The sequence below is a fragment of the Schistocerca americana genome, chromosome X, assembly GCF_021461395.2.
Source record: "Schistocerca americana isolate TAMUIC-IGC-003095 chromosome X, iqSchAmer2.1, whole genome shotgun sequence".
NCBI classification, from domain to species: domain Eukaryota; kingdom Metazoa; phylum Arthropoda; class Insecta; order Orthoptera; family Acrididae; genus Schistocerca; species Schistocerca americana.
Genome location: NC_060130.1, coordinates 934,244,656 through 934,268,424, shown reverse-complemented (window position 1 = coordinate 934,268,424; position 23,769 = coordinate 934,244,656). Strand labels below are relative to the sequence as shown.

The window sequence follows — 23,769 nt, the reverse complement described above, 5'->3', positions numbered from 1 at the left end:
TACAAAACTCCCAGCCAAAACCTCAGACCGCACTTCCAGATTCGATAGTTCTGAAACGGGTTGTTACTGAATGTGGAAACTTGAAATTAGAAATTCGAACTTTAGAAATCTAAATTCCAAATAACGGCAACACTGTTGTCAACGTTACACCCCAGGCGGTAGTTGAACGTCAGCATCACCAGAGCAGCCCCAGCCCACAACAACGGACTTCTGGAGCTAAGAAATTGCTTCAGGTATGTCCACCATGGGACAGCTTAGTAAAATTTCCTGGTAACATTTGAAAAAGAAAAGAGTATCTCAATGTAGACACTGCAAACACTCCAAAATGGCTTTCAGGTGACGGCTAGAGATCCGAACAGTGCTTAAACGCAATATTTCATGTGCCGTCAGTTATCCAGAGTGTGTGAGGCAGTCTGAATCTATAGGTCATTCCACTGCCTGAAGAGTAACCGCAACGAAACTTGAGAGAACTGAGATTTGAAAATACACGTTAAGACAAAAACAAGACCCACCACGAAGAAATTATCAGAATGGGACGGAAATCGGTAGATGTGACGTACATGTACAGACAAACAAATGACTACAGTTTCAGAAAAACTGAATGATTCATTCAAGAGGAAGTGCTTCATTAATTGAGCAAGTCAATAACGCGTGGGTCTACATTTGGTCCTTATGCAAGTAGTTATTCGGCTTGACGTTGATTGACTGACTTTCTGGATGTGCTCCTGTGGGATATCGTGCTAAATCCTGTCCAATTGGCGCATTAGATCGTCAAAACCCTGAGCTGGTTGGAGGGCCCTGTCCCTAATGCTACAGATGTTTGCAATTGGGGACAGATCCGGCGACCTTGCTGGCCAGGCTAGGGTTGACAAACACGAAGACAACAGGTAGAAACTCTCGCCTGTGCGGGCAGGCACTATATTGCTGAAATGAAATGTAAGACCACGACGGCTTGTCATGAGGGGCAACAAAACGGGTCATAGAATATCGTCGACGTACTGCCGTGCTGCAAGGATGCCGCAGATGACAGCCAAAGGGGCTCTGCTATGAAAAGAAATGTCAGGCCATAGGGTGGGCGGCAGCCAGGTTGGTATCCCACCACTGCCTTGGACGTCTCCAGACACGTCTTCGGTCTGTAATTTCATTGACTGGAGTAGAATTGTCTTTAGTGATGAGTCTCGCTTTGAGGTGAGCCTCGATGGCCAATGTAGACGCTTCTGGAGACGCCCCGGACAACAGTGAGAGACTAGCCCGACTGTCACCCGCCATACGGCCCGACAACGAGGACTTATGATGTGGGGTGTCATTACTTTACATGACAGGACTGTTTTGCTTGTCATCCACGGCACCCTTGCAGCACAGCGGTACGTCAGCGGTATTCTACGCCCCATTTTGTTACCCTTCATGGCAAGCCACCCTCGGCTTACATTTCAACAAGACAATGTTTGCTGTTTGCTTTCGTGCTCACCAATCCTTACCTTGATCAGCAAGTTCGCAGGATCTGTGAATGTGAATAATGCAGGAAACACAAATATGAAAGAAGTGTTACTTCATCATTCTCTGCTTCAGTAGTACTACAAAAAAGTGAGAGATAGGTAACTTTGAGAAAATCTTTGATGACAAATATAAAATGGCTTACATCACACTCTACACTGAAAGAAATCCAAAAGTTTGTTTTCGAAATGATTGCCCTTTGAGACGTCTCAGTTAATTCTCCGGTCTCAAGTTTCGTTGCTTAATGCACTTTCTTATGGAAAATTGTGTTTCAAAGTCTTTACAACAACCGTCTAGGTGTGCTAGACCGCGTCATGGGGAACAACTTTTGTCAGAGGCAGAGCTAAGGCATCCTTTAGTATTCACCAGCACTGGGACGACGAAATGTCACCGAACTGGCAAGGGTGTACTAACCAGGTGTGCGGCATACCACCTACCCCAGTATATTGACAGAGTGAATTTCAACAGCCGGCCGCGGTGGTCTAGCGGTTCAGGCGCTCAGTCCCGAACCGCGCGACTGCTACGGTCGCAGGTTCGAATCCTGCCTCGGGCATGGATGTGTGTGATGTCCTTAGGTTAGTTAGGTTTAAGTAGTTCTAAGTTCTAGGGGACTGATGACCAGAGATGTTAAGTCCCATAGTGCTCAGAGCCATTTGAACCATTTTTTTTTATTATTTTCAACAAGAAAACCTTAAAATAAGTGTATCTAAGCAGAGACGTACACTATCTGATCAAAAGTATCCGGACACCTATTACTGGACATTAATATGAGGTGTGTCCATCCTCTGCCTTTATGATTGCTTGAACTCTGCTGGGGACACTTTTGGTAAGACATCCGAATGTCCGTGGACGAGTGGCAGATCATTCTTCTTCAAGAAGCGAAACGAGAGAAGGTACTCGTGCTGGAATCTGGGGTGTCGAAGGAAGTCGACATTCTAACTTAGCCCGAAGGTGTACCATTGAGTTCAGGTAGAGATTCTTTGCACGCCGTGCATTTCAAGTCTGTTACTGTCAGCAAATCATTGCCTCACAGATACTGCTTAGGGAGATGGTGCATTGTCACGATTATGCAAACAGTCATCATCTGCGGACTGTTCCTCTACTGTACGTTGTATACAATGGTGTAAACTGCGTTCATATCCTTCCGCAATAAGAGGACCACACCCTAACCACGAAAATCAGTCCCATACGTTCTCCGGGCATTGCCAAACCCGAAGCTTTCCATCGGCTGGCATAGTGTATAGTCACTTCAAATCGCTGCCAGCCATCCACTGTGCGCTTTTCACCACCTCAAGCGTTGCTTAGCACTGACTGCAGAAATGTGTGGCTTATGAGGAGCTGCTCGACCCTTGTAACCAACTACGTTCAGTGATTGTGCAAGGTCACTAGTGATTCCTTCCGATAATTTCATGCGCTTTTTTACATCCACCCTCCGCAGTGCTCGACGGTCCCTGTTCGTCATTACATGAAGTCTGCTTGGTCTTGGATTACCTATGTGGAAGATTTGATGTTTTACTGGATTCCTGATATTCACGATACACTCGTGAAATGGTCGTACGGGAAAATCCCCACTTTATAGCTACCTCGGAGGTGCTATCTCCCATCGCACGTACGCCAGTATAAAACCACGTTCAAACTCACTTAAATCTTGATAACCTCCCATCGTAGCAGCAGTAACCGATGTAAGAACTGCACTGGACACTTATTGTCTTATATGGGCGTTGCTGACCTCAGCGCCGTATAGTCCCTGTTTACATATCTCTGCATTTGAATACGCATGCCTATACCAGTTTCTTTGGCGCTTCAGCGTATAAAAAGGATGTTTAAAAGTCTTTGGAGCAAATTTCCATGGTGATAGATCACGTCATCGGGGACCATCTTTTTTTAGAGACAAAATCTTCACTGATGCTTCTCAGTGAAGCTAGATGTCTTTTGTATTGGGGATGCCCCTGAGGGGCGGTAGGGCGTAGCCACTCTGCTGCGTGCATAGACAATGTGTGTTGCCTATAATCCGGTCATCTACTCTGCTTGAAAGGGCTGGCCAGGCAAAATCAAAGTTCCTGATTCACTTCAAAAATATTTTTCTCCACCTACGGACACTCATTTTATCTTTTTCTTGTCGAAAATCACCAGCACACTTGCTTAAAAGGGTGTGCTAGTTTGGTGAAATCTCGTCGTCCCAGGGCCAGCGAATACTAAAGGACTCCTAGCGTTGTCGGAGTGTATCGGAGAACATTTTGCATCTAACAAAAGTTGTTCACCATGACGGGATCTATCAACCCTAGACGTCAATCGTTAGTTAAATTATTAATTTGCGATAAAACTAATTTTGTTTCGTTAATAAAGAAGGTGACAGGTTTACACAGTACTGTTGTTATTCAGAGATTATAATTGCGTAAATACTATCTCTAGCTCCGACACGACCAAACAATTGTGTAGCCTCCGACGCTGACTTCGAGTCCACCCCGCTATAAAGTCCTCATTTGTGAAGTTTGTCTTACAACTTCTCTGTGAGACACAGATATCGTCTTTCGTTGCCCCATTGACTATAACTCTTCTGCACAGCTGTTACATCTGTTTTCCTATGTCAATTTACCACTATATCGAATCTTACAGAGTTTCGACGTGGGTGAATTGTCAGTGCTACTTATCATTCACGGCTAGAGTTACAGTTGTGCTGCATCTGCAAGGTGCGACAGCACTGCGAAGCTCGCAACGCGCAAACCGGTGTGTTCAGTTCCAGTCTCAGCTCCGTACAGCCATCACGCGATTTTTGAGAGGGTCATCAGTGAAGTTGTGTTTTTGTTGTGTGGTACGCAAAGGGAACAGCAGGATTTAAAGCAACGTTATGCTATCAAGTATTCTGTTAAACTTTGGGAATCCACGAATGTGACCCTTGAAAAGTTGAAACAGGTCTATGGGGACCACTTCTTATCAAGAGAACAAATTTTTCTCTGGCACAAATAATTTTTGGAACGTCGAGAACACATCACTCAGAGAGACTTTCAGCTTCAAAAACTGACGAAAACGTCGAACGTGTGCGTGCTCGTGTGAGATCAGACCGACGTTTAACAATAAGGATGATGAGCGACCGCTTAAACACTTTCACCGAACATCAAATTTTGACCAAAGTTTTGAAGGTACGAAATGTTTGTGCCAAAGTGGTGCCGAAAAACCTCACACCTGAGCTGAAGAAACGTGTGCGTTGATCTTCTTGAGAGGATTGCCAATGACCACGAATGGTTCAGCTGTGCGATCTCAGTTGATGAATCCTATATTTTTGTGTGCGATCCTGAGACAACGAAGCAAAGTGAAGAGTGGCACATCGAGACATCTTCTCGACCGAAAAGCTCGAATGATCTCATCAATGATCAAAACAATGCTGATTTGCTTTTTTGGCGGTAGGGGTATCGTGCATAAGGAATTTCTTCCTCTGGGACAAACTGCCAACCAAGTGTTTTACAAAGATGTCGTTTAAAGGCTCAAGGGAGGGTGACTCGAGAGAGACCAGACACTGTGGATGCTGCATCGTGGCAACGGACATCAGACGGCAACTTTCAACACTGAATTTTTGACCTCAAAAGGCATTCCTGTTGTTTCACAGCGCCCCTTTAAAAGGATGTCATTATAGGACCCCGGAGAACATTCAAAAGAATGTTACCAACATGTTAAAGGCCCTGCCAGTTGAAGTCTTTCAACGCTGCTACCAAGACTGGGAACAACGCTTCAGCTGGTATATAGCTGCCGAAGGCACCTACTTTCAAGGGGACTGTATTGTTGCTTGAAAAAAAATACTTTAGAAGATAAAAAAATCAGTCGTGTTACTTTTCTCAGACGCCTCCTAATCTCGTAACAGTTACGGTAGGTGAAGAAGAGATAAACTGGTCAGTTACGTAGAGAATTATTACCTTTTATAAGAAAACCACTGACGCGAGAGAGGATGCCGAGCTGTGTCAACAAAATCGATGCAATGGGAACTATACAAACTAATCGTTCTTCGCAGAGCCGTTATTTCCAAATCTCTCGTAAACCAAACGAATCCGAAGAACCGGCTTTAGCAAGAAATGAGCACAAAATCGCAACTGCTGCCGCATGCAGTACGTTCAGCGAACCTACTTTTACACTGTTCCCTACGGCAACAAAAGCGTAGAATCGTAATGTCTACTTCGAGCTGCGAAGCATGCCACAGGTTCTGTTATTATCTAAATGACTGCACTCGGATTTCGTTGATTCTTTGCTCACACTAAAAGTAAAGATAATTGATGAAGTCTATAAAATAGTTTTAGGCGACAACATGCTTGCAGTGTAACAGGCACTGTTCCGAATCTACCCTCATTCACATCGATATACCTGTAAATGTCTGACGCCGGATTAACAATCAAAACAAAGTGTTGTTGCCAGTAGTAACTATTTCAGAGAAGGTGAGGACAGTCCCAATAGCTTACAAAGTTATGGCGACGATTGTTGGGATTTTCTTATAAAACGGAAAAATGATCTCTCGACAATTTGACAGTGAGATATTGGACCTGTTCGAAAATAAATGGAAGGATACATAACCATATTTGGTGAAGAAGAAAGTGCTATTTCCCAGCGGCATTTGTCGCCGCGAAACTGCCCCAGTTGGTATCGCTTCCTAAATGTTCGCCTGACATGACCCACTGCGATTTCTTCTTTTTGCTAAGCATAACGAAATGACTCTCACAACAAATCTGCTCGAATGTGGTCGTCTACGAGACAGAGCTGTGTTTTACATGCGTGACAATTACTAATTCTGAAAGTGTTCAAAATATGACCAGGACATTGGGAAAATTATTTATCACAAAAGGCGACTGTATTGAAAATTAAATACGGTAATTTGGTTTTGAAAAAAAAATGACGTCTTCATTCTTAACACGGATACTTAACTCAGCTGTCCTTGTCAGTCAATTTCATGTAATGATGTAAACTGATCGAGCACCTTAAGATGAGCCCACATGGCTCGAAATGCATCGTGTATTGAATTAAAAATCAGGATTAGTAAGGGAAAGCGATTTATTTCCTTTTGACGACTGCGATGCAGTTATAGCGACAACACTGACAACAATCGAAAAAATTAAGTCTGTTCCTTTCCTCAGCTACCCGCATAGTCACTATCGCTATGTGTGGCAGGTTCGAATGCTGGTGGTGAGACAGGTTTATCAGTAGTACTCGGGCGGTGAAGAAAATGTCCTCCTAAATCCCAAACCTCAGTGCACTGGAATAAGGGTGCGTAACACCCTTTAAGCTGATACCCCAGTTAATAAGGAAGGCGCAGCATGTTATCTTGGATGGTGAGTCATCCTCTGATGTAGAAGTAACTTCGGGCGTGACCCAGAGAAGTGTCCTGGGGGCCTTGCTGTTTATGTTGTATATTAATAACCTTGCGGACAATATTAATAGTAACTTCAGACTATTTGCGAATGACGCAGTTATCTATAGTGAAGTACTGTCTGAAAGAAGCTGAATAATTATTAAGTCAGAACCTGACAAATTTTCAAAGTGGTGTGAAGACTGGCAACTTATTTTTAATGTTCAGATAAATGTAAAAGTGGGCACTTCACAAAACGAAAAAAACGTAGTAACCTCTGACTATAATACCAATGAGGCACGGCTGGAATCTGACAACGCCTACAAATACCTGGGTGTATCAATTTGTAGGGTTATGAAATGGGATGATCACATAGGCTCAGTCGAGGGTAAAGCCGGTGGTAGACTTCGTTTTATTGCTAGAACGCTGGGAAAATGTAATCGCTCTACAAGGGAGAGCGTTTACAAATCATTCGTGTAACCCATCCTGGAATATTGCTCGAGTTTTTGGGGTTCGTAAGAAACAGGACTAACAGGGTACATTGAACGTATGCTGAGGACAGCACGAATGGTCACAGGTTTGTTTGACCTGTAAGAGAGTGTCACAAAGATGTTGAATAAATTGAACCGGTGGACTCTCGAAGATAGACGTAAACTATCCCGAGAACGCCTATTTACAAAATTTCAAAAACTGGCTTTTAATTATGACTAAGAATATATTACAGCCCCCTACTTATCGTTCGCATAGGGATCGTGAGGGCAAGATTAATCTAATTAATTGCAGCGCACACAAAGGCATTTAAACAATTATTCTTCCCGCGTTCCATACATGAATGTAACGGGAAGAAACCCTAACTGGTAAAGTGGGACGTACCCTTTGTCATGCACTTCGCAGTGGTTTGCAGAGTATAGAAGTAGATGCAAATGTAAGAGTTCGACTTAATATTTGGTACTATTGTAGAAATGTGTTTAAATGCGGGCACAAGTTTCTGACTCCTCGTGCGTTGCGTCTCATTTCGATGATCGTATGCAGGGTGTTACAAAAAGGTACGGCCAAACTTTCAGGAAACATTCCCCACACGCAAAGAAAGAAAATATGTTATGTGGACATGCGTCCGGAAACGCTTACTTTCCATGTTGGAGCTCATTTTATTACTTCTCTTCAAATCACATTAATCATGGAATGGAAACATACAGCAACAGAATGTACCAGCGTGACTTCAAACACTTTGTTACAAGGAAATGTTCAAAATGTCCTCCGTTAGCGAGGATACATGCATCCACCCTCCGTCGCATGGAATCCCTGATGCGCTGATGCAGCCCTGGAGAATGGCGTATTGTATCACAGCCGTCCACAATACGAGCACGAAGAGTCTCTACATTTGGTACCGGTGTTGCGTAGACAAGAGCTTTCAAATGCCGCCATAAATGAAAGTCAAGAGGGTTGAGGTCAGGAGAGCGTGGAGGCCATGGAATTGGTCCGCCTCTACCAATCCATCGGTCACCGAATCTGTTGTTGAGAAGCGTACGAACACTTCGACTGAAATGTGCAGGAGCTCCATCGTGCATGAACCACATGTTGTGTCTTACTTGTAAAGGTACATGTTCTAGCAGCACAGGTAGAGTATCCCGTATGTAATCATGATAACGTGCTCCATTGAGCTTAGGTGGACGACGAAACTAAAATGAGCTCTAACATGGAAATTAAGCGTTTCCGGACACATGTCCACATAACATATTTTCTTTCTTTGTGTGTGAGGAATGTTTCCTGAAAGTTTGGCCGTACCTTTTTGTAACACCCTGTATACTAAACATAAACACAATAGTGCACTGCATAAGTTGTTATCACTGACATCCATATAACTTGGATACATGCTACACTGACGAAATAAGTGTTTTTCGATAGATGCAACCTTCCCTATGGAAATGATTCATATCACTCAGACTCGTATAAAAAACTATATGCACTCATGATTTCTACCTTCAGTATGGTCCTACTAGTTTAAATAATACTTTGTTTTTATGAAATACTCATCATTAACCTCTGATCGCTTCCTTTCCCTTGACTTTTTTCGAGTTCGTACTTTCCAATGACACCGGCATGGTCTCTGGTGTTATCAAAACTGCTGTATTTTCGACCAACTGATGAAAGGAATATAACCTCCCTGATAAATCATACAATTGCATGGAATCCTTGTTCATCTTATTCCTAACTTAAGCGACAATCACCATGAAACCACCTTTCTTTCAGTGAAGTTTTCAGTGAATATGGTGAGCATAACTATTTGTGAAACGATCTGTAGCAATAAAATGAAACAATTTCTTCGCCCAACAATACAACTTTAAGCGACCACGCGGATACAGATGGTAACTGAACATGTGTTGACTATAACGTTAAGCGCCTATAAGGAATGGTCCAACATAGACGCGGTTCCATACACAAATGTACCATCAGCCGGTTTATAAATGGGTCAGCGTCTCGTACAGTACTGACAACTAAGTTTTCGTCCTGATTATCTGCTATGGTATGAATATCTCACGGAACTACAACAATTGTGTAAGCGCAATTTAAGGACTTTCGCGTATAGATGTACAATATGGCAGCAACACACACGGTTCATGTGTAATATATCGTACCACAGTCACTGGAATGCAGTGGCAGTGCGTGGTGTTGCACAACTCCCAGTAATTTTACACTTCGTATTTTCGGTTTAGTAAGCCTAACACGTACCATGAAATACGTTACCTCTGGTTGTCCAATGCTGTATTACCTTGTAAAGGACTCAGAAATGTAGCTGGACTCCAAACAAACTCAAGGGGGTTGTGTCTGGCGGACACCACGGCCAGCCTAACTTGAAACGGGCCTGTCTGTGGCACCATTGGAAGCTTTGCGGTTACTTCACTGGGTGTTGTAGTAAACTAGAAATAGTTCCGAATGCTCCGCGAGGTAGCACCAGTCTACGGAGAACACTTCTCCCAGCATTCTCTCCTCCCGCAACGTTAATTTGCTATCCTAGCCGCCAGGATACGCCACCCAGAATATGACCATTAGCGATATTTCCGCAGCAATCATAATACTTTTTCTTCATTCACATATTTGTTTTTAGGGTAAAAATTCGGAGGAAATGTCTTCTCATCAGCATAACTGCATTTTACATTTTTGTCGGTCGTGAATGAAGAACGTCGGGAATCCAGGCGCCGAGAAACGGAATTTTCTCTCTGGTAAGCGTCTAAAAAATACAACCTTGAAACATCAGTGCTACACCCAACTTCAAATACTGCCGGCCACCACTGCTGGAATGCTTTCCAGTAACCGTCTTCGTATCAAACAATAGATCACTATGGTTGGCAGCTGTGATAGAAGGCATGAAGTTCAGCATCTGCGTTTGAGCTCACTATGAATTAGACAGTGTTTTGGACCCGCTTTCTGTTCTTTTTACCTTCGTTGCTCTACTGCTCGATCGTGGTTCCCCCAAAATCGTCGCTTCTTGTCGGCTGTTCCACTTCTTGTTTCTTTCGTGTTGTGAACTCTGATTGACGTGATATGAATCATTGTAATTTCGATAGTGTGTTGTAAAAGAGTGACGTGATGTGAATCATTGTAATTTCGATAGTGTGTTGTAAAAGAGCTGAAAATATATATAGTAAAAAACTAAAACCAAGGCAAATGGATAGGATAGTTTAATAATTTGTAACAAAATATATCAAAAATGTATTCACGACTGCCATCGCTTCAGGAACCGTGGTATGTCTCAGGCTGAAAAATACGCCCACCAATTTCGTTACATACCACAAGTAGTAATAATCACTTGTCAGTTAAACATAGTGTGGTCAGCTCTTTCATGCTGACAGTACCACTTCTGTTAACGTTTATGTATGCGACTTATGCTATCCAAGCACAAACATGTCATAAATGATCTCATGTAACTCTAGAAAATGAGTGGCTTATGTTAACCGAAACTAGTTGAAAGAGTACCGTATTATTTTTAGTATGTAATGTTACACTTTGCAAACACGTGTAGCAAGGAATATCCCATTTCATTCTGTGAAAATAAGCTGTTATGGGAGCTACCTTTATGCTGGACTAAGTACAGTAGAGCGTCGATTATCTGAACTAATTACTGGAAATAGATGTTCGGAAAACTAGTTTATGCGAACAATCGAACTACATACAGTAGAACTTCATTTGTACTTTTTTGAAGGGGGATGATAAAATTAATGTACAGATGAAATTAACGTTTATACTTTTCTTGAAACTAAAAGAATTTAAATGATATCTTTTTGTCACTGTCTTTCAGCACTTTTTTTTTTTTTTTTACAAGGTAACGTATATGTGAGGTGGGCTACACTAAAAGAGCATACTTTTTGTTGATAAATCTATTAAAGATCTAATAAAATAAATATGCCTCGAGGAGTTCATACATCTAAAAGAGAAAGTGAATTTCAGCAGAGAAAAGCAAAACAGGTTACAACTGATGCACTTCAGAGCGTTTCTGGCGCCATCTTAGAATATGTTACAAGCACTGATGATTGCCAAAATTCGTCAAAAGAAACTGATTCTCTCATTGAGGCAAGGACTGATTCGGATAATATCAGCTCATGTTCAGAAGGCACCAACGACAATACAGATGTGGTGATAACGCAAGAAGCAGACAAATCTGAAAAAAATACTGAAAATGGCTGCGATAATACTGATAATGTTATTACTATCGAAGACTAATAATGTAAATGAGTCTCTGCAGGACTTGAGAGAAGTATCTCATTGGAGCATACCTGTTCCTGATTATGTTCGCATTGCGATCATGAAAAAAGGAAAGGAACATTTCCAAACCAGAGAAGGGCCATTGGGCTCTGTATCTAGGCACGGATTAAAAGCAAAAGGCGACATGCGGTATCTTTGAAAGAAATGGTTTTATAAGGTGATGCTCACTGGTGAAAAACTGCGGTCTTGGATGGTTTACTCTCCAACTAATAACCTCTAATGTTTCTTCTATCGTTTGTTTGTTACCACCAGTAGTATTAATGCAAGGTCTACATTTGTGACTGGATTTTAGTAGTGGTGGAAATTGAATCCTAAAGCGGCCCACCAGGAACCTACAAATGACCATCTGGAAAGTCGTGAAAACTGGAAAACTTTGGAAATTGCATAAAACAATAGATGACGCAGCCTTGCAATTAATGGATACTGAAGAACTGAAGTGGAAGGGTCTTTTATCGAAGTTATTGCTTATAACTTTGTTTCTGGCTAACAAAACCTAGCATTTCGTGGACACAATGAAGGACAAGACTCTACAAATAAAGGCAATTTCTTAGGACCGATGAAACTACTGTCAAAATATGATGTAGTGTTGAAGGAACACACATGGAACTAGGAATATGGTAAATCTCAAAAAGTGTCACATTTATCACCAGAAGTACAGAATGAATTTATAAATGTTTTAGCGGACCACGTAAAATTGAAGATTGTAAAGAAATCAAATCGTCTGAATGTTTTGGTATTGTTTCACAGCACAGCTGACCTTTCATATATTGATCAGATGTCTGAAGTGATTCGTTTCGTGAAAGCTGATAACGGAAAAGTGGAATTAAAAGAAGTATTTCTTGGATTTATTCCTCTAAAAGGAAAAAAGCTGCTGATGTAAGTGACTAAATTCTTAAAAAGCTTGAAAATGATAATTTAGACTTTATGATGTGTTGATCCCAAGTATATGACAATGCAGCTGTTATGAACTATGTAGACCTATATGGAGGAGTGCAAGCCAAGCAAAAAACAATAAAGTCGTTTTATTGGATGTATTGATCATTCAATTAATTTATGTGGGTAACATTCCTTTGCACAGAATGTATCTTGTGTAACATTTTTCGGAACAGTAGAGACAACTTTTACATTTTTTTCTGCTTCCACTAGTTTTTTGCGATGTTCTTATCAAACAGGGCAAAACATCTGTTAAAAGACTCTCAACAACGTGTGCTCAGTATGCTGCATTAAAAGCTCTGGCAGAAAATTTTTATGATGTTGTCACTGCAACTGACATATTATGTGATCAGAGGTGCTGCACAAAATCTTATACCTGCTGTATGTAATTTCAAATTTCTGTGTTATCTTTACTTTTGGAATGATGTGCTGAGAGAAGTAAATTGTACTCAGCTTGCATTGTAAAGTAAAGGCCTGAGTCTTGATCATTATTTACAAAAATAGGCGTACTTCGTTTTTATACTGAACAAAAACGAGGTCATATTGTAGAAGAGGCAATACATCTTGCTGCGAGAAAGTCAGAGGAATACGGCACTCCAAAAGAAAGACGAATTAGTCGTAAAAAACGAATGGCTAGTGAATTGGCCACCGATAAAGAACTCACACTAAGACCAGAGCATGAAAAGGATTTGTTGGATTGTCTTGACCGATTCAGCATTCTACTCCGAACCAGATCAAAGTCCATTCAAGGTGTCTCACTCTTCGAGCTTGTGCGGCCAAATACTTCGCTTTCGGCAAACAATGAGGCGTTGAAATTAGCTGTTTCAAAATGCACTGGTTTTTATGATGAAGGATCAGAAGGAGAACTCCTCGATGAGATTCCAAGGGTTAGAAGACATTAAAAAGCGGCAGTTGTTACAGTTTCTGATTGGGCATGTCTTGACATTTTGAAATCCATCGTGGAATGGGATTTTAAAGACTCTCTTCCAAATCTTATACTCTTCTAAAATTACTATGACGATTTGCGTGTCAATTGCGTAATGTGAGAGGAGTTCTAGTAAATTAAAGGTAATTAAAAATTACTTATTATCAACAATGAACAACACGAGGCTAAATAACTTTCCCATGTTAACTAACGAACATGAGGCAACACAAAATATTAATTTTGAATGTGTGATATCAGTTTGCGGGTGTTAAAGCTAGAAAGAAATTTTAAGTGTTTGTGTCTCGCATTAGTAAATGTTTTTCTGAAGTATTTAAGCTAATGTATAGAGTATAATACTACATACTAATGTATAGTGCATAATACTATATACTAATGTATAATGCATAATAAAAGAATACTATTACGTATGGCAATTTGATGATTAATGACTCTAAGGCCTTCATTTGTCTTATTTAAATTCATACTTGAAATGTACCCACTTTTACTGATTTTAAGAGTTGTTGTTAGTGGGGTGACACCGCTGGTATCTGTCCCAGGTGCCACCCATGCTAGCTATGCCACTGAGGATATGTAATGGGAATGCATGCGTGAGATGATTCATGAGGACAGCAAATTGCCAGTAAGAATCTGTGTACTCGTGTAAAGAGCAATATTGTGGGTCAGCATGTCGCCAGCTGGTAAAATAATGAATATTGAGGTGAGCGGTCGGCCAAGGCAATGGCTCGATGTTGGAATAAATGGGAACATGCGATAATGGTTTTGTACGCATTGTCGAGGTTCTGGCCGACCAAGTCTGACCACACGAAGAGATGATCTCTGTTGAGCATCTAGCTCATTGTAACACCTTCACGTCTGCATCTGCCACCCGAACATAATCAATGGACTAGCTACGACACATCCTGCATTATTGCTCGGAAACTAGCAGAAGCCATTATATTCAGTCACCATCCGATGCAATGACTGCTATTAACACCACAACACAGACGATTGCATGTGGAATGGTGCCGTATGCAGGAAGCATGGACTACTACCAGTGAGCTCACATCATTTTCGGCGATGAATATCGCCTCTGCACTAACTTAAATGGCCATTGTCTGCAAGTATGATGGTGCCGAGGGAAAGCTCACATTATGCCAATGAAAGGCACACTGGGATTACCCCTAGTGTCATGTGTGGGGAGACATAGTGTATGACCTCTGGTCCCCACTGGGAATTTTGATGGCAGAGCAGTACTTCACAGACATCCAGTGTTCACGTATGTTGGTTCTCATGAAACAGTAGTTTGGTAGCATCTTTCAAAGCGACAACGCTCGTCACAAATATCATGTGTCTCTGTGAACTTTCTACGTGATGTAGGGGTACACTAGGAAGATCCCCGAACCTATGTCAGATCAGTTCGGGTGTTAGCTGCATCCCAGTGACTTTTTATGGGATATCGAGGCCATTTACAACAGTTTTCAGCCAACTTACTTCAGAAGGGAATCAATGGTGTGTAACATCATTCCCAACAGTAGCAAAGTATGAATTAATAGCTAAGGGGTGCAACAATCTACTGTCAAAGGTTGAGAAGTGTAGTCGATCCTCCAATTTCGTTGTTCATTTAACTTGATTTTGTAATCACTGGAATAAAACAATAAATCGGTACCATCTCAGTGCATGACATGTCATTTCAGTTTCTCATCTCTCTCCAGGTGCTTAAGCTTTGTTAGTTAGTGTATCAATCAACCAGCAACTCTTTTTCATCATAGTCTTCAAATCCTTCACCTATAGTGTAAACTTAAGAAAACTAAATATCTAGAACATCGCTTTTCTATTCTGTAGTTCAGTGTGTCAACTGAAAAAGGATTATGTCTTTTGAACAACATACTGTATTTTCGACAGTAGACTGCTACTGCAAACAAAACTGACTTTCCTTATAAATACAACACTTGAATGATTGTTTTATAACACTGAACATAATAGTGTTACATCAGCAACTGTTACTACATAGAATACACCTCGACAGGGAGGAGAAATTTGAAATGAAACTTCACCTTTTGAGAGGTTATGTTGTTTTACACGATCCAGTCACCGCCTCTGTTCGACGTCAGTACGTCAGTGTGTAATAACGATACATAGATGGCAGATTGGAGAACTAGCAGTGGAGGGTACACAAAGCGTGTCGGGGGGATGTGGTAAACAGTGCAGTCGTTGTCTAATGCAGAATCAGAGTGATTTCTCTGAAGTCCAAAAGAGCGTGATCATTGATTTTCGGACCAAGTGTGAAAGCATTTCCGAAACGGCTTAGTCTGTAAACTGTTCCCGTGCCGGGGTGGTTTAAATATACCGTGCAAGGCAAAATGGCGCTGTATAAAACTGGCGCCGAGGCAACTGTGGCGCACCACGGGACGTAAATGACAGAGGTGAACAACGACTGTGGATACGTGTACGGGAAAATAGATGTGCAACTGTTCAGCAACTGGCTGTCTAGACGAACCGAGGGGCTACCAATAGTGTCTACTCGATGAATGTTCACCAAATGTTGCTGCAGGCTCCCGGTTCGTGCACCCGTGCTGACTGCTGTTCAGCAGTGATGACAGGTGGAATCTATACGCCAGTACCACAACTGAACAAAAAATGGTTCAAATGGCTCTGAGCACTATGGGACTTAACACCTGAGGTCATCAGTCCCCTAGAACTTAGAACTACTTAAACCTAACTAACCTAAGGACATCACACACATCCACGCCCAAGGCAGGATTCGAACCTGCGACCGTAACAGTCGCGCAGTTCCAGACTGAAGCGCCTAGAACTGCTCGGCCACAACGGCTGGCCCGCAACTGAACATCCACTTAATGACAACAGGTAGCTTTTTCAGATGAATCACATTTTATGCTCCATCGGACAGAAGGCCATTGGCATTTACAGCTCTGCAACAACCGTCAGAAGGATCCAGAGCAGAAGAAGGAGCCTTTTGGTATGGGAAATGTTTTTGTGGCATACCCCGGGTGTTCTCATCATTCTAGAAGACACAGTGGATCGACACAAGTATTCCTCTGTCCTCGGGGACCGTGTCCACCTCTTACTGCGGTTTGTTTTTCCCTTGGCACGATAGGGTCACTTAGCAGAACAGTGCAGTGTGTCACACAGCTCACATGTAGGTATCTGGTTCAAAGAGCACCACAACGAGCTTATCGTACTTACCCGGCCACCAAACTCCCCAGATTTAAACCCCTTGGAGAATCTGTGGTATCATCTCGATCGGGCTGTCCGTGCCACAGATCCTTACCCGCGCACAGCTGGCCACGGCACTGGAGTCGGCACGGCTCCACGTCCTTATCAGTATCTTCCAGAACGTCATTGACTCCCTTCCTGCACGTGCTACAGTGGTCCGTGCTGCAAAAGGTGGTTATTGAGGCTTTTGACAGGTGGTCACATTACTGTGACTGGACAGAACAACAAAAACAATGTAATTAATATATGCAGGCATTTGCGTACTTGCAGGTCTAGTTTGACAAGGGACTGGTAGTTGACCATGGTCTTATAATAGAAAACATCCCAGGATGTGCCTGAAGTAATTTGGAAAAAAACATGGAAAACATAAATTAAGAAGGCTGGATGAAGACTGGAGCCTCCAACCTCCCAAATACGAGGCCAGTCTGTTTAAAACAGTGCTACCTCATCCAATTTATCCCTGGTGTACATTACTGTTTACAAAGTTATTTAGTAATGTGAAGGGTTTATACTACACTGTTCATTCATTTCTCACTCTTAGCCACTGCAAAAACCACATGTAACACTACACACACTATCAGCTGATGTCAGGACCATAGTGACAGTGCCTGTTTTCAGTTTTTTGTATCCGAACTTTGCATTTGCTAGCCTGAAAAACTGAGCCAGTATCCCGATGTAACGAGTGAGATGTTGAGCTCAGAAAAAGGATGAGGTGTTAGTATTATGCATTGTATAGCTTTGGGAGTAAGTTTTTCCAGAGAAGAAAAAAAGGAAAAACTTAATGTGAAAATGTTATGTGAAATAATATGTCTTGTTATTATTGTTTATATGTCTTACATTTTTACCAAACCGCAAATCTTTGTTATCTATGTAATCCTTTAATGCATAGACTGTATTGCTTTACAGATGTTTTTTAACTGCCTTTTCAAATGAGTTTGTTTCAGTAATCTCTTTAATCTCTTTGGCTAATTTATGGTTCAGTTTTATTCCTTGGTATAAAATACTGTTTTGAGTTGTTCATTTATCCTTTCTTGCTGAATGTAAGTTCAGTCTATCTTTCATTTCTTGGTCATGGGCAGTACTGTTTGTACAGTAATTATCAATGTTATTTTTGATGTACACAGCTGACTGGTAAATGCACTCACATGGTGTAGTTAAAATCCCCAGTGTTTTGAACAGATCTTCACAACGAGCTTGATTACTGTTTTTGATTATTATTCTTTTGGCCCTTTTCTGTAGCTTGAAATCTGTGTTCTTGTATTTGTTCCCCAGAAAAGCATTCCATAACAAAAAATTGAGTATACACGTGATTAGTATAAGTGTGCAGCTAAAAAACACTAGCTGGTACATGCTGGTGACAGGACTCTAAGGGCATAACACGCTGATGAGATACGAGTTAAATGAACAATTTGCACTGTGAGCACATGGCTAGTCCCTTGTGTGTGAGATGTTACATCCCATTGGGTGTGGATACGTGCACTCGTGTGATTGGGAAGGATATATTACATACGCCTTACCATCTCATGAGCTTAACTGCCCCACAACATTTGTAACTGCATCTCAGTATCTTGGGTCTTGGTACTGGGATGAAAATGGTATCTGAGTTGGTCCCACAGAAGTTCTATTGGGGGCATACTGGTGGATCTTGCTGGCCAAGAAAATATCTCAACAACGTGTGATTCATGTCTGGCTTCTGCTAGTCTCAGACCAATGGTGCAGCATTACATGTGAGTTCATTACTTGTGTTCAGTAAGCAGGCACAGCTATCAAGATATTATGATGTGCTTGCCATACAATATGGTAATACTATCTTGGTGTGGTGAGGCCTACATAGACCAGAACCTTTATGATGGATGTGATTTCCCTTACCTTCCAATTAAGTTCAGCTTGGGTCCTCTGTCACATCTGAACACTTCACGCACTTGGATATTTCACAATTCCACCAGCTTGGTCCGTGGAGGCCAAAATGTTGATCCTTTCAAACTCTGTCATCTGTTGGTGATGTTGTTTCTAATGAGCATGTGGTATTTCCCATGGACTTTCAAAGTGTTCACTTACTATTTGCTACATTGCACACCAGTTAAATACCCAGTGCTTCTGATAATGTGATATTCTGGGGAAAATATGAAGTGATCAGGTGGCTGTTTGAGCTACCACAGATCACTCCAACTCTAATCACTTACATACCTATTGGTGGTACATTATCTATTTGTGCAAATTGCATCTACAGTGTACCATTCCTTACACACACTTAACTTTTTTGTCATTGGACGAAGAAAAACTGAACCAACATTAAACTTCCTGACAAATTTTCAAAATTTAACAACCTCTGCAGATCATTCACTATCTCAAAGATCTATGAGCTCTTCAAAATGCTCAGTATTGCTAACTTTTGCTATGTCAATATGAAATTGCAGATTCTACCTATGTGTACCATGTGGTTAGTGAAGGAAGCAGGAAAATCAAGGTTTCATATCTCATTAAAGATCAAATGATGATGGAGTAGAAAATGAGCTGTGGTGTTTTAAAATAAATAATTCTAGCAGATGTCTGCATCACTTTCTTTGGTTGAGGGAAATGAACCATCTTTTAGGGTTATGAGCATGTGCAGTACTGCAGTTAGGCTACACGATTATCAGAAAAATGCTGAAGGTAGTGCTTTTTTCGTGCCATCTGTGCAATAATTCATGTTTGAAGCTCGTTTTGCATTATAAACAGAATATCTTGCATGCCATTACAAATAGAACTCAATAGATGAATTTGTTTAGAACAATGAGAACTTTCCAAAACATGTCAGAATGTTAATGAATCAAAGAATAAGATAAGTTTCACTAAATATGACAGGCTATTCTTTAATCCCTATGCAAGTATATTCCACAGAGACCCCATGGTTTCAAATGATATCTCTCTCTCTCTCTCTCTCTCTCTCTCTCTCTCTCTCTCTCTCTCTCTCTCTCTCTCTCTCTCTCTGTCTCTCTCTTTCTCTCTCTCTCTCTCCCAGTCATTCAGTTATTATTTTTATGCACACTAATGATGTGACAAAAGAGATTATATGCACAGAATTTTCTTTTCTACACTGGGAATGTAGAACCAGTTTAATGCTTTATTTTCTTCTAGGAAAGTACAGGTGACCATGCAAGCAGTGATCGATTCAACTACCTCACACTGAAGTCTGTGGTAAGTAGTAAACATATTTACTTTCATTAGTAATCCATAACTGTAAATATCATGAGTTTACCATGTGATTGTTAATCTGTGTGCTTAAAGTTCCACTTATTTGTTTTGGCAGTGTACTTAATCTGATTTTATTCACTTCCTCTAGTCAATATGCATGCATTTCAGTTGTAACGTGACATTCAGTTCATGTGGGTCAATACACATTGCTTTCCCCTTACCAGTAACAATTGACTTCTTGATGCCACTACAATGTAAGCTGTCTGTGACAGGCAAAAATGGATGAACAAAATACAAGAAACATTTGAGCATCAGGAAACATAACATCTGTTGATGTTCGTTACCTTAATGAATTCAATTTCCCAATGAACAACCTTATTTGTCAGCCTGATACGTAAAAACAATTAAATGAAATTATTTGTGGGGTATTATTTGTTTAATATGAACTACAATTCAAAAAGCAATTTGAAAGTTTTCTGTTTCCTAATAAGTAGTATTTATGTCAGAAATTTAGTGCAACACTAGACCTTGCTGTTAGGATATTTTGTCAAGCAATCCACATCCTTTTGAATGATTTTTTGACTAATAAAGAGTCATTATGTACATTTTCCCCAGTGATTTGGTAGATATATTGAATTTCAGTTATGCACAATGTAAATGGAGTTACCCCAAATGAATAATACTCATCAAATTTTTCATGCAACACCAAGCTCCAAAAGAAAATATCATTTTGTTTCTCATTTCAAGAAAAATGTTATTTGAACTTGAAATTTATATGTCCAGCTGATAGATCATTTATAAATTAATGTAGTACAATGTTTAGCTTATCAATAGGTATTAAAAGATGCAGTAAAACACAAACACTAATCAGTACTCCAGCAGCAACTGAGTGTAACTGAGTATAGTGAGGTCTACATGGTGATAGCAGATAGATAACACAGTTCAGGTTGACACAAGAAAGACAGCAAATCACACATGTTCAAAACAAATTTTCCAGATGGCTTGAAAGTGATATTGAAGGTTGTATTGGTATCATGGCTAGATGGCTTGCTCTTGATCAGTTACCCACAGTAACAGACACTGAAGTTTCAGTGAACATATCTTTGCCATGTCTTCAAAGTCCAACTTTCCTTCTCTTGTGTATTGATCCATTTCATGCTATCTGTCTGGTACTGCCATATGACAGCACTACTGAACCGCTGTTGGGATGCAGGTTAGTCTTTGTGTTTTGCTGCAGAGGATGCAGGTTAGTGTTTGTGTTTTGCTGCCCCTGTTAATGCATATTGTTAAACCAAATATCACGCTAGACTAATTTGTAACGTCTTTATGAAATAGGTACAAATGTTCCACTTTAAAAAAAACATTTTGTCTTTATTGAAACACAAACTGATGTTCCCCATCAATCCTAGGTACTGTGTGAAACATGGTGAGCAATATTTGTTTGGGCTGACTCCATATATACAGTGCATAAACAAAACTACAAATAGCTACTGAAACATCAGACAAAATGCACCTGACAAGTCTTAGGAAAGATACTGGTACACAGCTGAGAGACACAAAAGCATACTTTCAATCAACATATAGTTATGATGTTGAGTGAAGTGGTCATAAGAGCATGTCTGAAAGATCTTTACTGGCAACAATGGATCAGGAGAATGGAGCTACTGTTTCAGCAGTGCAGTTGTCCAACTTTATTTTAGTGGATGCATATGTACCATTCTGAAAAGTTAGGTTAATGCATAATTCATTCCTGTTTGCATTTATTTTGCATTTGTGCCAATAAGTAACTGACAGAATTTTCATCAGAGTTCAGACATTAAATAGAACATGAATGAAAATAACTACTACACTTAAAAATCTTCAGGCAATATTGTACAAAAATCAACAGTTAGGTTGAAAATAACACTGAAAAATATATGAACATGTAGTAAATAGTTAATGCACACAGATACAATTTGTGGAATACACAAAAGTTGTACAATATAAACAATGCGTGTAGAGTGCACTGACAAGCAACTACACAGGTCACTGCTCACCATCATTACACATCACACAACAGTGTTTGCCCACTGTGGATGTTGGCATTATTTATTGGTGCTTCATGTAATGAGTAAGCTTCTCATCATGGTGTCATCATTAATGATATGTTAAACACTGATAAATTGAATGGCATTAGTCAAGATCTTATCACATTTACAAATAAGTATGAAGTTGAGAAACACATTTAATATTGGCAGATACATTGTATACAAAAAAATGTATAGACACACAAGACAAAAAATGTATAAATGCACAAGTTTTTAGGGGTAGATAGGGAGAGGGGTAGCACTTTTAACTTGATGTTGATTATTCATGTATTCATCAATGTTGCTGGTTGTCAACACATTCTTTGATTCATTTTTGAATTTACCATTGTGACAAGTCTTTGACTTTTGAGGCAAAGTGTTGGATTAAAATTTTATTTGATAAAATACACTGTTCTAGTATAGGGTTCTCCTGTGCATTTTCCCATGAAAATAATTTTTGTTTTAATGATTAATAGATATGGCTGTTTAGTGTTGATGAATGTCTGCATGGTTTTTAGGAAAAGATGCTGCCATAGATATGTATAAATGGAGTGTCATGCTTTTAAGTTCTTTAAACATTTCAGTACGTGCTTCCCTTTGGCTAGCCTCTTTCATGTCAGTATTTACAGTCTTCAGCTGGAGTTTAAATGAATTTTGTGCTACTCTTGTATCACCCCAAAACAGAAACTCACATGCCAGTCAGTTGTGTTTGAATGGATGATAGGAGCATAGCAGAGTTTCTGTATTACATTATCTTTTAAGAATTCTTGAAATATAACAGTAACCAGAATGAAAAATGTTCCTCTGGTAGCACAAAAAGATGACTATGCCCTGGGCATAGTTAGGGATGTAAAAGAAAGGGAACTATCTTTTTGACGTATATGGCAGCTTCAAAGACATTTAAATCAGAACATTGTCATATTCACAGTTTTTTACTTGTTAGTATTAGTCATGTAATATAATGTATTGTGTCAAGTAAAGTAACATGATACCTGACGTTATGTCATATAATGTGACATATAGCATCATGTCATCCAACCAATGTGACACAACGTGTCATTAAAGTTTAGGATTCATACATCCTCACTCTAGGATACTTACTATTATAGGTGCCCTCCAACTCTGCTGCTATCTATTTTAGATGCATCCCACTCACTAGAAGCACACAAATTTGTGTCTTTTTGTTCTTACACCCCACATGACATGTGTAACAGGGGGTGGGCCTAAGAGAGCTCACTGCAGTGAGGAAGTAGGATTAACTCATAAAAAAGTGCAAATATGTCTTTGAAGCAGTCAGATAAGCCAAAAAGATAGTTCCCTCCTTTTACATCCCTAATTCTGCCCAGGACATACAGTATTTGCCTTTTTTGTGCTGTGGTAAGAACATTTTTCATTCTAAATGATAATTAATTGCAACCCTCAGCTGCCGACAGGTGTTGTTGATATACATTGATGGGGACAGCTGAAAATGTGTACCCTGACTGGGACTCGAACCTGGGATCTCCTGCTTACGTGGCAGATGCTCTATCCATCTGAGCCACTGAGGACACAGATGAATAGCGCGACTGCAGGGACTTATCCCTTGCACCCCTCCTGTGAGACCCACATTCCCAACTGTCCACAATCTATGTACACAATGTTCCTAATAGATATTTGCCCATCCACTCATTACTCGTGCCAGCTAAGGTGATGATTCCCGTAAGAGTTGAGAACATCTTACAAATCTAACTGCACATTCTTACTCACACCATTTCTCAATTGTAATAGAAGGAAACAAATAGTGGATAATGTTCATTTTCTTCATTTGCCTGACTAGCAAAATCAGGATATTTTACTTATTTACATTCATGAAACGC

General features: G+C 40.4%; 1 protein-coding gene across 1 annotated transcript in view; it reads left to right on the top strand.

Annotated features, from left to right (window-relative positions):
- LOC124555068 (forkhead box protein P1) overlaps window positions 1-23,769 on the top strand; it is a 714,894-nt gene that overhangs the window by 520,040 nt on the left and 171,085 nt on the right. The window contains exon 4 of the mRNA XM_047128852.1: window positions 19,791-19,850. Coding sequence (XP_046984808.1) covers window positions 19,791-19,850 — 60 coding nt within the window. The remainder of the gene's footprint in view (window positions 1-19,790; window positions 19,851-23,769) is intronic.